The sequence below is a fragment of the Struthio camelus genome, chromosome 1, assembly GCF_040807025.1.
Source record: "Struthio camelus isolate bStrCam1 chromosome 1, bStrCam1.hap1, whole genome shotgun sequence".
NCBI classification, from domain to species: domain Eukaryota; kingdom Metazoa; phylum Chordata; class Aves; order Struthioniformes; family Struthionidae; genus Struthio; species Struthio camelus.
The window spans coordinates 58,638,194-58,651,184 of record NC_090942.1 but is presented as its reverse complement, the minus strand read 5'-3'; the positions used below and the strand labels follow the sequence as shown (position 1 = coordinate 58,651,184).

The 12,991-nt window shown below is 55.6% G+C and overlaps 2 protein-coding genes across 4 annotated transcripts; one reads left to right on the top strand and one right to left on the bottom strand.

Annotated features, from left to right (window-relative positions):
* Nucleotides 1-756: 756 nt before the first annotated feature.
* On the bottom strand, nt 757-3,547 carry LOC138067194 (noggin-like). 2 transcript variants are annotated; one of them, XM_068942465.1, is made up of 2 exons: nt 3,193-3,547; nt 757-2,587 (listed from the first exon to the last, which is right to left on the bottom strand). In XM_068942465.1, exon 2 carries the CDS (start codon nt 1,960-1,962, stop codon nt 919-921), a length of 1,044 nt encoding a protein of 347 aa, XP_068798566.1. In that variant the 5' UTR covers nt 1,963-2,587; nt 3,193-3,547; the 3' UTR covers nt 757-918. The 2 variants fall into 2 exon arrangements, with proteins under 2 accessions (XP_068798566.1, XP_068798577.1); XM_068942476.1 differs by having other exon boundaries at nt 757-2,838; nt 3,193-3,233.
* On the top strand, nt 3,542-9,785 carry GALR3 (galanin receptor 3). 2 transcript variants are annotated; one of them, XM_068942449.1, is made up of 4 exons: nt 3,542-3,771; nt 5,743-6,114; nt 6,752-7,679; nt 8,352-9,785. In XM_068942449.1, the coding sequence occupies exons 2-3, from the start codon at nt 5,765-5,767 to the stop codon at nt 7,656-7,658; spliced, it is 1,257 nt and encodes a 418-aa protein (XP_068798550.1). In that variant the 5' UTR covers nt 3,542-3,771; nt 5,743-5,764; the 3' UTR covers nt 7,659-7,679; nt 8,352-9,785. The 2 variants fall into 2 exon arrangements, with proteins under 2 accessions (XP_068798550.1, XP_009663620.2); XM_009665325.2 differs by lacking the exons at nt 3,542-3,771; nt 8,352-9,785 and having other exon boundaries at nt 5,090-6,114; nt 6,752-7,980.
* The last annotated feature ends 3,206 nt before the right edge of the window (nt 9,786-12,991 follow it).

Genomic DNA, 12,991 nt, shown 5'->3' with positions numbered 1-12,991 from the left:
GACTCAAAGCTACAATTGTGCCTATGGCTCCAAAATTTCCTTCATCCTCTTTGCTTGGAGAAGCGCTGAGCTGTGCGTGCACACATGAGCACGTTTTCCTGGTGAGCCAGAGAAGCAGGATCTGGCCGGCAGCAAAGCGGAGCCCGCCGCAGGCTGCTTTGACTGAGCTTGTTTGGGCTGTGCTGCGAAGCCTGGCCGACCCCGTCCCAAGTCCTTCGCCGGAGATAAACGCCTGGGAATGCCGGGCACGCACAAGGACTCCCGGCGTAAACAACTCCCTGCGCTCGCAGGTGAGGGGGTAAGAGAGCAGCACGGCTCCGGGACCCAGCTCTGCTTTTACACAGCTGTGTCCCCACGATGTTGGCAGGGACCCCCCAACGTGGGGCCAGCAGACGGCGCAGCACGGCCCCCTCCTCCATGCCGAAGGAGGCAGCCAGCCCCCAGAGCTGCCGTCACCCCAGCTGAGGGGGGCCTTGTGAAACAGCAACGGCTACCGGCGCGCCCCACTTTCTTTTGCTGGCACTTTTATTTCTCCACGTGAAGGAGCTCGGCGAGCCCTGCGGCCCGCTGCCCTCCAGCGTTTCCATGGCGCCCGGGCCCTGCGGGGCCGAAACCACCCGGCCATTCCCATCTCCAGGCATCTCCGGGCGGCTTTGCTGCAGGAACAGGCATCCGGGCAGGGACCCGCTCGCTGCCCCAAGCAACCCCTTCCCTCCGCTTCCCGCTTTGGCCCCCCCCGCCAGGGCCCGCTGTCCCCCTGCTTCTTGCGCCGGTCGCCGCTTTCCCCCGTGCTGCCGGCAGCAGGCCCGGAGATGGCGCTGCGTTGCGGGATGCCCCGCTCTCCCCATGGGGGTGCCGGCTGCATGTCTGTCCGTCCGCCCGTCCCCCCATCCCGGGCCCTGCCATCCCAGGTGCCCATTACCGGCAGGAGCACTTGCAGGCGGCCACGACGGGGTAGGGGATCTGCCGCCAGGCGCACTGCTGGGGGCCTGGAGCCGGCGATCGGCCGGCCCAGCAGTGCCAAGCCAAGAGCTTGATGTGGGTGAGCTGGGCCGGGCGGCAGGCCATGCCAGGGGGCCAGGAGCAGCAGGCGGGGCCGGTGTCGCAGGCCGTGTGGCGCACCCAGCGGGGCCAGAAGACGGGCCCCAGGTCCACCCAGGTGGAGGTCAGGCGGCACGCGGCCCGCTCCACCAGCCACTGACGGAGGCGCCGAGCCACGGTGCCGCTCAGGTTGTCGGGCAGCCCCTGACCCGGGGGCAGCAGGGCGGGCAACTCCAAGCCTTCGGCCTCCCGCCACAGCTTGCGCCGGTAGCGGCCGGCGCCCTCGGCCAGGTCCTGGCTGAGGGCCTCCAGGTCCTCGGCGCTGGTGTTGCGGCCCCGCGGGTCCTCCGGCGACATCCAGAAGGGGTCGTAGGACGAGCCCAGGAGCTTGCGGAGCCGCCCGGGCCGCAGGTGCTTGGGCTTGGGGGAGTAGTGGTAGTCGTCCGGGGAGAGGGACAGGCTGTAGGGTCGCACGGGGGCCGAGAGCCGGGCCCGCAGCAGGCGGACGGTGGGGTCGGCGGTGCCGGGCAGCAGCGGTGGGGGCAGGTCCCGGTCGAAGGGCGGCAGGTCCTCTGGCGCGATGAGGCAACTCGCGGGGTCCGGGGCACCCGGCAGCAGCGGTAGCAGGCAGGCGAGGAGGAGGAGGAGGCAGCGGAGGCCCTCCATGACGAGCACGGCTCCCGCCAGCCGCCCCTGGCACTGTGGCGGGCTGCCGGCTGGGCACGCCGTCCCGTCCCTTCCCGCCGGGTTATCACCGCAGCCCTCCGGCGGGGAGAAAGCCTTCCCCTTTTCCCTAGTTACAGCGCCTGATACCGCGGCCGCCCACGGAGACACAACCAGCCACTCGGAGATACCCCTCTGGGACGCAGAAGAAGGAGAGGGGGGAGGAAGCTGTGCTGCCCAGAGGGGGGTCATGGGCATTGCAAAGTCGAGGGGTGCCGCTGCCGGGGGAGATTGAGGAAAAATCCCCCTGGGGGTCGTAGGGAGGATGCAAGCTCGGTCCACAGGGCTTGGGGGAGGAGAGGTGCCATGTTAGAGGGTGCTGGGGATACAGGGCAGGGAGATCTTCCACCAGGGTGGTGCACGAGCTGGCAGCCCCCATGGGGAAAACGCCATGGGGTCGAGGACCTCGGGGACGGCAGAGCACCTCCGTGCAAAACTGTACCAGAGAAGCTACCTCCACCAGCCCTGCCCCAGGGAGAAGGGGCTGAAGTGGAGAGGAAGGGACTGGCATGTCCTCCTCCCTCGCATCCAGCCTGTCCGTTTTGCCTTCCAGAGTGGGCTGGCGAGCCACTGTGATTCGAAGAGATGTCCAGGCCCTTCCCAACAAACCCCAGAGCGGAGTGAAGAGGCAGCAGACGCTCCCCACTTGCTCGGTGGCCTGACAAGGCCACTTGCCAGCAAACAGGCCTGTTCCCATGGAGATGTGGGATCCGCTGAGATGTACGCATCCCCGCTCTCTGATGCTGGCCACGCTGGCTGTTTCTTTCCCCTTGCTCTGTGGAAGGGTGAACTGCAGTTGGACTCAGGTGGCAATGCAGGCCTTCTGGGGAGGGGAGATATTGTCAGAGGCCCAGGTCACCTCAGAGATCATGATCTTTTTGCCTCACATCTCCTCAATCCCCTCCTCCGTCTCTGGTGGCTTTTGGGTCTTTCCAGGAAAAGACCACTAAGCTACTCCTGACTTACATCTCTTCCGAATTCACATGTTCCCCCTCAACGATGAGCTACACTTGGCCCCAGCCTGTGCAATTGAAGGCCTGCAGGGCACATGTCCCATCACAGAGGTGAATGCAGCTGCAAAGCGGATGGAAAGAGAAAAGAGGGCTGCATAGGTCAGGGTTGCCTCTCCTCACGTCATCCGGAGCATGTGCCATACCAGGCAGTGCTAACAGAGTACAGCCCCTGAAAAAGCCCTCTCTGTACAGTTCCTTCCCCACATCACAGCAGAAATCAAAAGCCCGCTTCCCCCTTCTTCATGGGGGTCCGCCATTATGGGAGAGACTGAGGAAGAATCTAATTTGTGCTAAGGCACTTATTGCTGTTCTACTAACAATTAATTCGTAACAGCTAATGATAATAATTAATTTCTCATTCTCCAGAGCGTTCAGATCCATATCCCAAGGACGGGGCAGGAAGGGATCAGGATACCTGTGATGGGATGTACATATTTCCTGGAGGTGTTTGGAAACACTTCCTGAAGACCCAGAGGAAAAAGAGCCTCTGCAGGGCTTGCCAGGGTCTGTAGGAATCTCTGCCCATCTCCATCCTTCTTCTCCCATGGAAGAACAGCACAATTTTTCTCCAGAGTCCCTGCCTCGCTGGAAAGGGGAAGCAGCTGAACCCACAGGAAGGCTGGGCAGAGAGGAGTTAACTCCAAATCCAACCTCAGGGAGAGGGGAAAAAAAAAAAGAGAGATCAATGGATCAGCAGCAAGAGCAGAGGGAGGGAAAAGGGGGAGACAGAGGGAGAGAGAGAGAGAGGAGCTCAAGAAAGAGAGAGCAGAGTGTGGGAGCGAGAAGCAAAGAGAGCGGAGCTGGCGGCTAGCAGAGAGACACCAGGAAAACGGAGCTGGGTAGCAGAGCACGGGCAGGGGCAACGGCACTTCCCAGGCCAACTCTCCGTGGCCTGCATCCTGCGGGGCAGCAGGGCTGCCTCCTCCTTGCTGCCGCTGCCTGGGCTGAAGATCTCTCCTGAGAGTTGCGAAGCGGCAGGCCCTTCTTCCCAAAGGTGAGTGCCAACTTCCCAAGTGGAGGGGCAGCCTTGGGCTCCATTAGCAGGGAGGAAGCCAATGCCCAGAGATGCACTGTAGCTTACGTGCAAGGTGTGTGAGCGCACTGGCCTCTGCCAGAGTGGGAAGACCCCATGGGGCCAGGATGGAGGAGATAGTTATTAGTGGGACAGAAGAGACTGCAGAGCCAGAGAGACAGGGACAGCCTTTTGGTACGATACAGAAAGGCTGCTGGGAAGGAGAAGCGGTGTGAACTGAGAGATGGGGAAGCGTGGGGTGAAAGAGCTTGCACTATCCAAAAAAGAGTTAATTGCATCTCAACAGTTGCTAGATAACGGTGTCTTACCCTCTTCATTGCTGCTCAGTGAAGGACAATTTGTTCTAATGATAGAACAGTAAGGCAAAGGCTTGTTAGGAGAGAGGGTGTTTGCGCTCCCTGCCTGAGAGCCACATTACTCAGCATTGGAGGAAGTTTTGCAGCAGATCACAATACCCCTTTCCTGGAGCTTTAGGAGAAACTAATGCTCCTTTGCAATGATTGTCATTGTGCTTCATATTCCTTTGGGATCTCCCCCCACCCCCCATCCTCACCTATAGCACAGGGAGAGACGCTTGGCAGCACAAAGCTGCGCAAAGGGCAGAGGAGAGACCAAACAGCAGCAGTGTGAACAAGTCAGGCCAGGTCCCAAGGGCAGGATAGGACCCAGCAGCTGATTCCCCTTCCCCGTGCCATATCTACTGGGTCAGTGATCCCCCAAACCTTCAGACCATGCTCCATTGCCAACTGTCTGCATTTCTTGGGGCCCTTTGAACTCAGAATTGAAAACAGGATAAAGGTGATACAAGTATAAAGCGTGAATCGCTTCTCCCAGCTGCTCACACACTGGTTTAGCCTCCACCATCCCAGCCCGCTGCCTCTTCTCAGCATCAGGAAGAGCTTTTCTTAGTCGCATCTAATGCATTGAATATTACTATGCAAACAGAGTAAGGGGTAGCCAGGCGGATGTGGTCCCAGCTGAAAGAGGCATAGAGTCCCCCTGGGGCAGGAGTGTGCCAAGGTGCTGTTGTTCAGTTGTGCTGTCCTGTGTGGTAGGCATCATGTCCTGCTGCCAGAGGCGGCACAACCCCAGCGGCTGATACGGTGGAGGGTTAGGGGACCAGGACTGCTTGCAGCCCACAGGAGCCACCTTTCCTATGTCTTTGCAGCCCCCGCTGAGTCCTGTTGAACACAAGCTGGGATTAAAACTTGCCAAAATGAGAAATCCCAAGAGGTTTAGCAGCTTTGGGATTTTACGAGGAGGGTAGAGAAGGTCAGGTGGTGTGGCAGAGGGTCCTTCAGAGGCTGGGAGCAGAGGATATGCCATGGTGTGGACATGATTCCAGGCAGGAAAAAGGTGTTTTGTCTCAACTCACTCAAGCTACGCAAATGTGGGCTGACTGATCCCAAGAGCATTCTTGCCAGTGATGTCACGAGGATATCATCATTTAATCAGCTCGTTGGAGGATGATGTCTTGGGGAGAAATGTGGGCATCAAAGGCCTCACTCTGCCACTTGCTCTTGGTGGAGCAGGGTTTGAGACCTGCTCAATGCCACCCCTCTGCAATCCTCTTAATCTCCCAAACCTCTCTGAGTCGGTCACTTCCTGGCTCCCTCCATCTGTGGGTTTGCCATGACCAAATTGGGTTTTGTGTGAATCTCTATGGATCTTGGATCGTGTTCCCTCTCTGCGTATATTCCCAACACCACATCCCAAGGGGGGAGCAGGCAGAGCCTCCAACTGCTGTCAGAAGGCACAGGATACACAGGCACCCAGGGATCAGGCCCTGGGGTTAGCATCAGAGCTCTGGAGGACAGATTAATGCTGGGCCAAGTGTGGACTGTGGGCAGCACTGCATGGCATCTGTGCATCCACAGCAATGCACAGCCTGGACCTGGGAGAGGTGCTATTTCTCTCTTTCTCCCTGCGTAGGCTGGCACTGTCTGATGGGGAGATGCCGGAGGGCTGGAACGCCTCCTCTGACAGCCTGGAGCTGCGAGCCGCAGGGATTGTTGTGCCCGTGATCTTCTCCCTCATCTTTCTTCTGGGCACCGTGGGGAATGGGCTGGTTCTGGCTGTGCTGCTGCGTAATGGCCAAGTGAAGTACAACACCACCAACCTCTTCATCCTTAACCTGGCCATGGCCGACCTGTGCTTCATCATCTGCTGTGTCCCCTTCCAGGCCACCATTTACACTCTGGATGGGTGGCTCTTTGGGCCCTTTGCCTGCAAGGCTGTGCATTTCCTTATCTACCTCACCATGTACGCCAGCAGCTTCACCCTGGCTGCGGTCTCTGTTGACAGGCAAGTGTCCCCTCACCTATGAAGCCCTCAGCTTGAGGACAACGTGTTTGTCACCCCCTGACTAAGGGGTAAGAGATAGGCCAGTCCTTACCCCATCCAGTGTCCTATAAGAAGCAGGCAGGGTGTCTGTCCCCAGAAGCAGGGCCTGTGGAGCCAGCCTTCGTCTTTTACTCCCCATCTCCCCATGCCCTCTCTCAGCACCTAGTCAAGCTCACGGTCTGGTTACTCAGCCCTTTCCCTGCCTCACTTTGATAGGAGGGGTGCAGGCACATACTGGGGCTTGGTGTCTGCTGAGTAGAGCTGAGAGCACCAAAGGCTCAGGGCAGCAGTGTGCCAGAGGAGAAACAAGCCACTGTCCGGGTCCTGCTCCTGTCCCCTTTCCTGATTCAGGAGGCACGCTGCTTGTGCTGCCCAAGCTAGAACAGCAGAGAGGGTGAGGGAGATCCTGCCCCTGGTGTCGGGGTGACCCTCATCGCTATCTGAAATCAACATAATCTTCCCTCCTAAGCAGTGGAGAAGGGTAGAGGTGGGCGGCTGTATGGTAAGGGGTGAGCAGAAGGCAGCTCCATGGGGCAGGAAGACAGAAAGGTAACTTACTCACCCATTTTGTTTGGTCTCTCCTTCTCCTTCCCACCAGGTACCTGGCTATTTGCTATCCACTGAAGTCCCGGGATCTCCGCACCTCCCGAAACGCGGGAGCGGCCATTATAGTGATCTGGTCACTGTCGCTGCTCTTTGCAGGGCCTTACCTCAGTTACTACCAGATTGTCCATTACCATGGGATGCCCATCTGCGTCCCCATCTGGGAGGACCAGCGCCGAAAGATTTTGGACATTCTCACGTTTATCTTTGGGTACCTCCTGCCTGTGACTGTGGTGAGCCTGGCATATGCCAGGACCATCAAGTTCCTGTGGACCTCTGTAGACCCCCTTGAGAGGATCTCAGAGGCCCGGAAGGCTAAGCGTAAGGTCACCAAGATGATTGTGGCAGTGGCCATCCTGTTCTGCCTCTGCTGGCTGCCCCACCACTTGGTCATCCTCTGCTTCTGGTTTGGCCACTTCCCCTTCAACCGAGCCACTTATGCCTGTCGCCTGGCTTCCCACTGCCTGTCATATGCCAATTCCTGTCTCAACCCCATCGTCTACGCCCTCATCTCCAAGCATTTCCGTAAGCGTTTCAAGCAGGTCTTCACCTGCCTCTTCTTCCAGAACAAGAACAGGAAAAAGAAGAAGAAGAAAGTTGGAAATAAAGTCCATGTGGTCAACGTGGGCAAAGGTTTCAACAACAGCACCAGAGGTTTCTACAGAGGCAACACTGAGGTGACCCAAGCTGCAGAGGAGAATACCAGGTCCTGCCCCAGCCCGCTGAAGAGGGACCCTGAAGGTGCCAGTCACACCAGAGCGTGGACTGACCAGCTGCAAGATGCTATGATCTCTGTTCAGAAGGGATTGCTGGAGGAGGAAAGCTTGGCAACAGCTGGCCACCCCCTTGCTGTGATCCCTCCAAGGAGAACTCCAGAGTTCGTGACTGTTCACTATAGATGAGCAAAGTGAAGAAACCGGCATGTAAGTACTGCTCCATTTCCAAATGGACAGAGAAATGTGAGGCAGTAGGGAATCGACACAGCAAAGCCCCCAAAAGCTCCTACGGCAATGGTTAACATGTTGTCCACACTCCCTTGCCCGCACCATTCATCTGGGATTAGCACAATCCACCCATACAAATGCAGAACAGAAGAACACACTAATGTGCTACCAAGTGACCTAGGTGGGATTCTTGCCAATATGTTTTAAGGCTTCCGCTTCCCAGCTTCCTAACTTGCTAATTTTGTGTAGCACCTTGAAACTCCGGGAGGGAAGCAACCAAAATGAAAACATCCTGGTAGGAAATCCAAGCTATAGAAGGCACTTCAGAGCATGGGTAGGGAGGGTGGGAAGAGTGTATATGGACCTCTGTGTGAATACAGTAGCTGGCAGCCTCTCTCCCTACCAGGGTTGGGGTGCTGTGCCTCGCCCCAAGCAGTGAAATGCCTGGCCCCTGTGCCTTTCTTTTCCCATGATCCAGGGGCAGGTCTAATTTACCTTCCCCCCTCCCCTAGCCCCTGCATCCAGATCAGAGAGGGCCTTGTCTGCAGTACAACCCCACGTGCAAGAAAGTCAGCCGTTTGTATCAGTAGCTTGATTGTACTGATTCTGCTGCAGTCACTAGTCATATTCAAATGATTTATGTCACAACAGATGAAGAATGGAAAGGCTCGTGTGCTGACACCTCTACGTGCCCTCCCCCAGCACCTGTGGATGCTCTGATGTTCAAGGTGGAAAGGATCATCAGTCCAGTCTCTTCCTTCCACCTTGCCCGAGCAGGAGACACTTCCTAGAGCTCTGTTCCATCTGGCTTTAACTCTTCAAGCACATCCTGCAGGACACGGTCCCATTTCCTGGTGCCTCTTGTCATTCAGAGTTATTTCCTGATAGTCATCCTTGATTCTAAACAAACCCCATAACTCCTCCTTCTGCCATGTTATCTGATTCATCACTCTGCTTACTTTCTATTTACTTATTTCAAATTTCTGAAGGATAGCTGCCTCCCGTTTTGATCTTTGTAAACTATATGTGGAGCGTCATCCTTTCCTTCTGTGCCTAGCAATCCTCTCTCTAGCCAGCCCTTCTCTGAACCACATCTGACTCGTTGCTACCTGGTTTTCAGATCTCTCAAAGAGCTCCAGGGTCAGCAGATATTTCCCTTCCCTACAGCCAGCCATGGCAGAGTTTCTCTTGTCATCGCTGGAGTGGCATCTGTTGAAGGCTGAAGGCCTTGTTGTTGAAGGACCTGTGATGTTATCTGACGGTATTAGCCCCGCATCTTCGGCTTACTGGCTTGGCCAGATTTTTTCTTCTATGTAACGACAATTGTGATTGAATTGATGGCTGTCACCAAGCAAGAGAAAGTACCCAACAAAACCAAGCTGCTAAATGAGCTAGGGAGCCAGGTGACAGTTGCAATGAGACAAGGGGGAAGGTGTGAGATAGTCTTGATTCATACCCATGGAGAAGAAATAGCCCCATCACACCCATGTACATGTAATTTCATCTTATCTCTTCAGTGGCCCTTTTTACCTGGGGGAGAGGGTTTCCAGGAGAGCGTGAAGCCAATACCGCTCAGAGGCTTGGGACATCTCCCAGTTGGCCACTTTTGTGGGGTTACCATGAGACCCGTGTCCACCTGGGAGGGAGTGCTTCCTCACATGAGGCCCCTTCGGCCATGGCAAAACTTCCCCTTGCTTTGGCCACTGTCACCTTCTCTCCCACTACGCCCTGAGAAGCTGAGGAGGAGCATTTGGTTGTGACAGCAGTTGAACAACACCCTCACACCGGGGCCGAGCGTCTCTCTGGCATGACTGTGGGAAGGACGGGAAGAGCTGCAGGGACAGGGGGAACAAGAGATCACATTCATCAGGAAGTGCTGGAATTTCTCCCCTGCTTGACCTGAATAAACACCTATACTTTCCTCTGCCTGTTGCATTTACTGTATCCTGGCTGCACTCTCTGCCTGGCGTGCAGCTCTCCTATTTGAGCTGTAGGCGATGGAGACTGCATGAGCTGTCTGACCACTCTGATGCTCCCAAGTCACAAGCAGGGTATCATTTGTTTTATTTGACTTTGCAGACAGTGCAGAAGTGTACGGAAGAGCAAAGCTGAGGGTTTGAAGAAGGATACTGAAGCACCACTCGTGTTCAATATATAGTCATAAGAGATGGAGAGAGACATAGAAATAGAGAGAGGAAAAAGGAGGGATGGTGAGAGAACAAATGGGAGGGGAGCAATATAAATAATAAATGTATGGGCTGGGCAAAAAGGAGATTAGAAGGCAGGAGATATTCCCTAGAACAGAAAACAGCAGAAAACAGTAGTGAAAAGAAGGCAGGATAAAGTGAGGGGGAAGAAGCAGAGGGTAGAAAAGAAGGCATGGGTGAGGTGGGAAGCAGTGTGCTGGAGAAGCACCCACGTTTTGGTAGGAGCCTTCTCCCCCACACACGTGCCCAGAAGTATCACGCTGCTCCAGAACTGGGGTGAGCATCATTCAGCCTCATGGGGCCTCAGCCCCACGGCGGCTTTTGACAGCATTTCTCTGCATCACCAGCTTGCCAGAGAAGCCCAGAAAAACATCCTTCAAGCAGGGCCTTTGATCAGTGTAGGATTGAAGGCAACAAGCTGTGCAGCAAGCATCCTCTCCTCCAGACAACTCCCTGCCTCCAGGCTGTGTCACAAAGGCACACCGAGGAAGGGAGCTGGTGGCACTTGCATCGCTGCAATAACTTCATTTCCATGGTACCTGGCAGACCAGAGCCCCGAGCACACAGCTGACGATGTGGCTCCATCTGGGCTGAAAACCAACTCCTTCTGCACAGGGGTAGGCTGCTGAGGAACCCACAGGCATGGGGCAGAAAGAGAAGAATGCTGCAGCCAACAGAAAATAAAATGTTCCTAGGGAAAAGGGAACTACCATACTGGCAACGAAGTGAGGATAGAGGGGAAGGGCTGTTCCCTTCTGTCCAGGCCAGGTGGGCAACCAGGAGGCAGAGAGGAGGCCCTTATTGCAAACACTTGCAGGAGAGTCAGGAGACAAGTGCCGTGGGAAAATAAAAGTAATCTTCCCTCCTCATTTCACTCCTCCGCACCTGAAACAAGATACTGCTGGCAGAACTTGCAGAGGGAGGCAGACGCGTTGCATGTTTCAGGCCAGATGTAGTCGTGACATGAGTGGAGTGGGGAAGGGGACCAAGCAGGGGCACTTTGCTTTCCCACGGTGAAGAGTCCATGTGCTGCACGTACCGTGATGGCAACTTCCTTCTGCCTCTCCAGCACCCCCAAATCTGCCCTCTGCTTCTAGGGAGATGGGAATAGGGCACCCAGGGCAGGGTCATAAACACTCTGGCGACTTCTGTACCAGCAGTCACTCCAGGAGCAGGGTAAGGCCCACATGCTGTCCCCTCATGGCTCACCCGGCTTTTAGTGATGCTGTGGGACAAGCCTGGGAAGAAGTCTCAGGAAAGATACAGCCAGGTGACCTAAGTGACGACAAAGGAGAAAAGGGACTGCTTTTGCCTGGCCTTGCAAGCCCTGAGGAAGGGAAGGGGACCTGCCGTGGAAGGACCTCTGTGGTGAGAGATGAGGAAGAAACCTCCCTTAGCATCACACTTCCTGGAGACATTCTCAGGGGCTTTGCTTTACTCCAGGAGTGGCAGAAATTGTTAGGCCCACAGTTTATCCTCACCAAGATGGCTTTGTGTTGGCAGAGCTCCCATAAAAGATGAGCTCCCTTGTTCAAACCTGTTGCGCTGAGCTCAAGCCCCTGAAAGCTCCTCTGCAGCCTCCTCCAAAATCCTGCAGCCAGTCCAGGATACTGTAGCATGCTTCAGCTGCAAAGTGGTAAACTGACACTGTCCCCAGTCAACATTTACTTTAAATTTCATATGATCGCAGTGGCCCTTCTTTTCCTTAATTATCTATGCCATTTAAATAGTGCTGTGCAGGTCTTGAATGTGCAGCTTTTAACATGATGCAGACTTCTGCACCAATAATGCCCTAATATCAGGTGAAAAAGAGGAAGCTTGGCAGAAAGTGTTTAGTGACAGCAGTGACATTGTGGGACACTCCAGACAGCCATGCTGAAGAGCTCAGCTGCGAAATGGTTACAGCTCTTTGTGGCAGCAGTAGGTTTCAGAGTGAACATGCTTGCCCATCACCTCTCCTTTCAGATCGGTAGGCTTCCCCCTCCCCTCCACAGCTGCCCACAGCTGGTGTGTGCATGGAGCTACTCTTCCCTGCAAAGGCCTACAGGCTGACTTTCCAAGTAGAGAGAGAAGGACCGGATGCTGTGGCAGACATAAGTAATTTGATGCCAGCCTGCTGCTGATTGTCAGGAGCTGATTGCCACTGTGAGCCTGTAGCAAATGCAGAATCCTCGGATGCAGCACAGCCCTCGTCGGTGGTGTCCTGAGCCCTGTACAGGCTCAGGAAACCACCGGTGCCCCTGCTTCCCCCGGTGCACAGTGGGACCTCAGAGAGGCAGCCAGCAGCTGTGGTCAAAAAATTAAGATTTTTGGCATCTCTGGGAGGGAGAGGACTGAAGCTGTCTCTGTGGCTCCTGGCTGCACTCCGTTCCAGCTCCCTAGCAGCAGGGCTATGACGCTCCTATCCTGCCTGACCCTGTTGGAAACACCCCATCCTTGTCCTTCGACACTTTTAGGCTGCAGGGAAGCTAGTAGTTGCTGCTTTATGTGCCCAGCCCTGGCCTTGCTGAGAGAAGAGAACTCCCCGAGGCGTCTTCCCACTCCTGGAAGCTTCTGGCTTCCCCAACAGTGAAGCAGACAGTTTGCTGGCTGGTCCTTAGCAATTGCAACCATCTGCAGATCCCTCCTGGAAGGGAAGAATTAATGACCTGCTACAGCTATCTCAGCCCAGAGACTCCCCCATCAAGCTGAAGATGAGGTTATGGACACTGGGTGGCTGGGATGAGGGAAATCAGATAGCAAGAGGAGCTACGGGGCTTGCAAAGCTCCCATGCGTGCTAGCTGCCCTGGGCAATGCCGTAGGGCCACAAGCCCCCCCCTGCCATTTCTCTTCTCTTCCCATCCCCTGCCTCTGCTTGCATAAATCTTCCCTTACTGCTTTGTCCCGCCTGCTTTCAAAATTCCCAGGCAACGTGGCATTTCTAACCCCCGCTGAAGCTGTTGCAGAGCCCACTAGAGCTCAGCAGCAAGGACACCTCTTTCCCCGCACTGAGGCCAGTCGATTTGTTGCGCTGGGCATTGTTGGGTTTTTTTCCACTTGAGTGTTTGATGTTGCTCTCCGCGCCTTGCGCCTCCTTTGCCTCC

Excerpts from the sequence above, each read along its gene's own strand:
- GALR3 (XM_009665325.2), top strand. The coding sequence starts at position 5,690 with ATGCACAGCCTGGACCTGGGAGAGGTGCTATTTCTCTCTTTCTCCCTG. Across the intron at positions 6,115-6,751 it reads GCTGCGGTCTCTGTTGACAG|GTACCTGGCTATTTGCTATC; the intron begins GCAAGTGTCCCC and ends CCTTCCCACCAG.
- LOC138067194 (XM_068942465.1), bottom strand. The coding sequence starts at position 1,962 with ATGCCCATGACCCCCCTCTGGGCAGCACAGCTTCCTCCCCCCTCTCCT.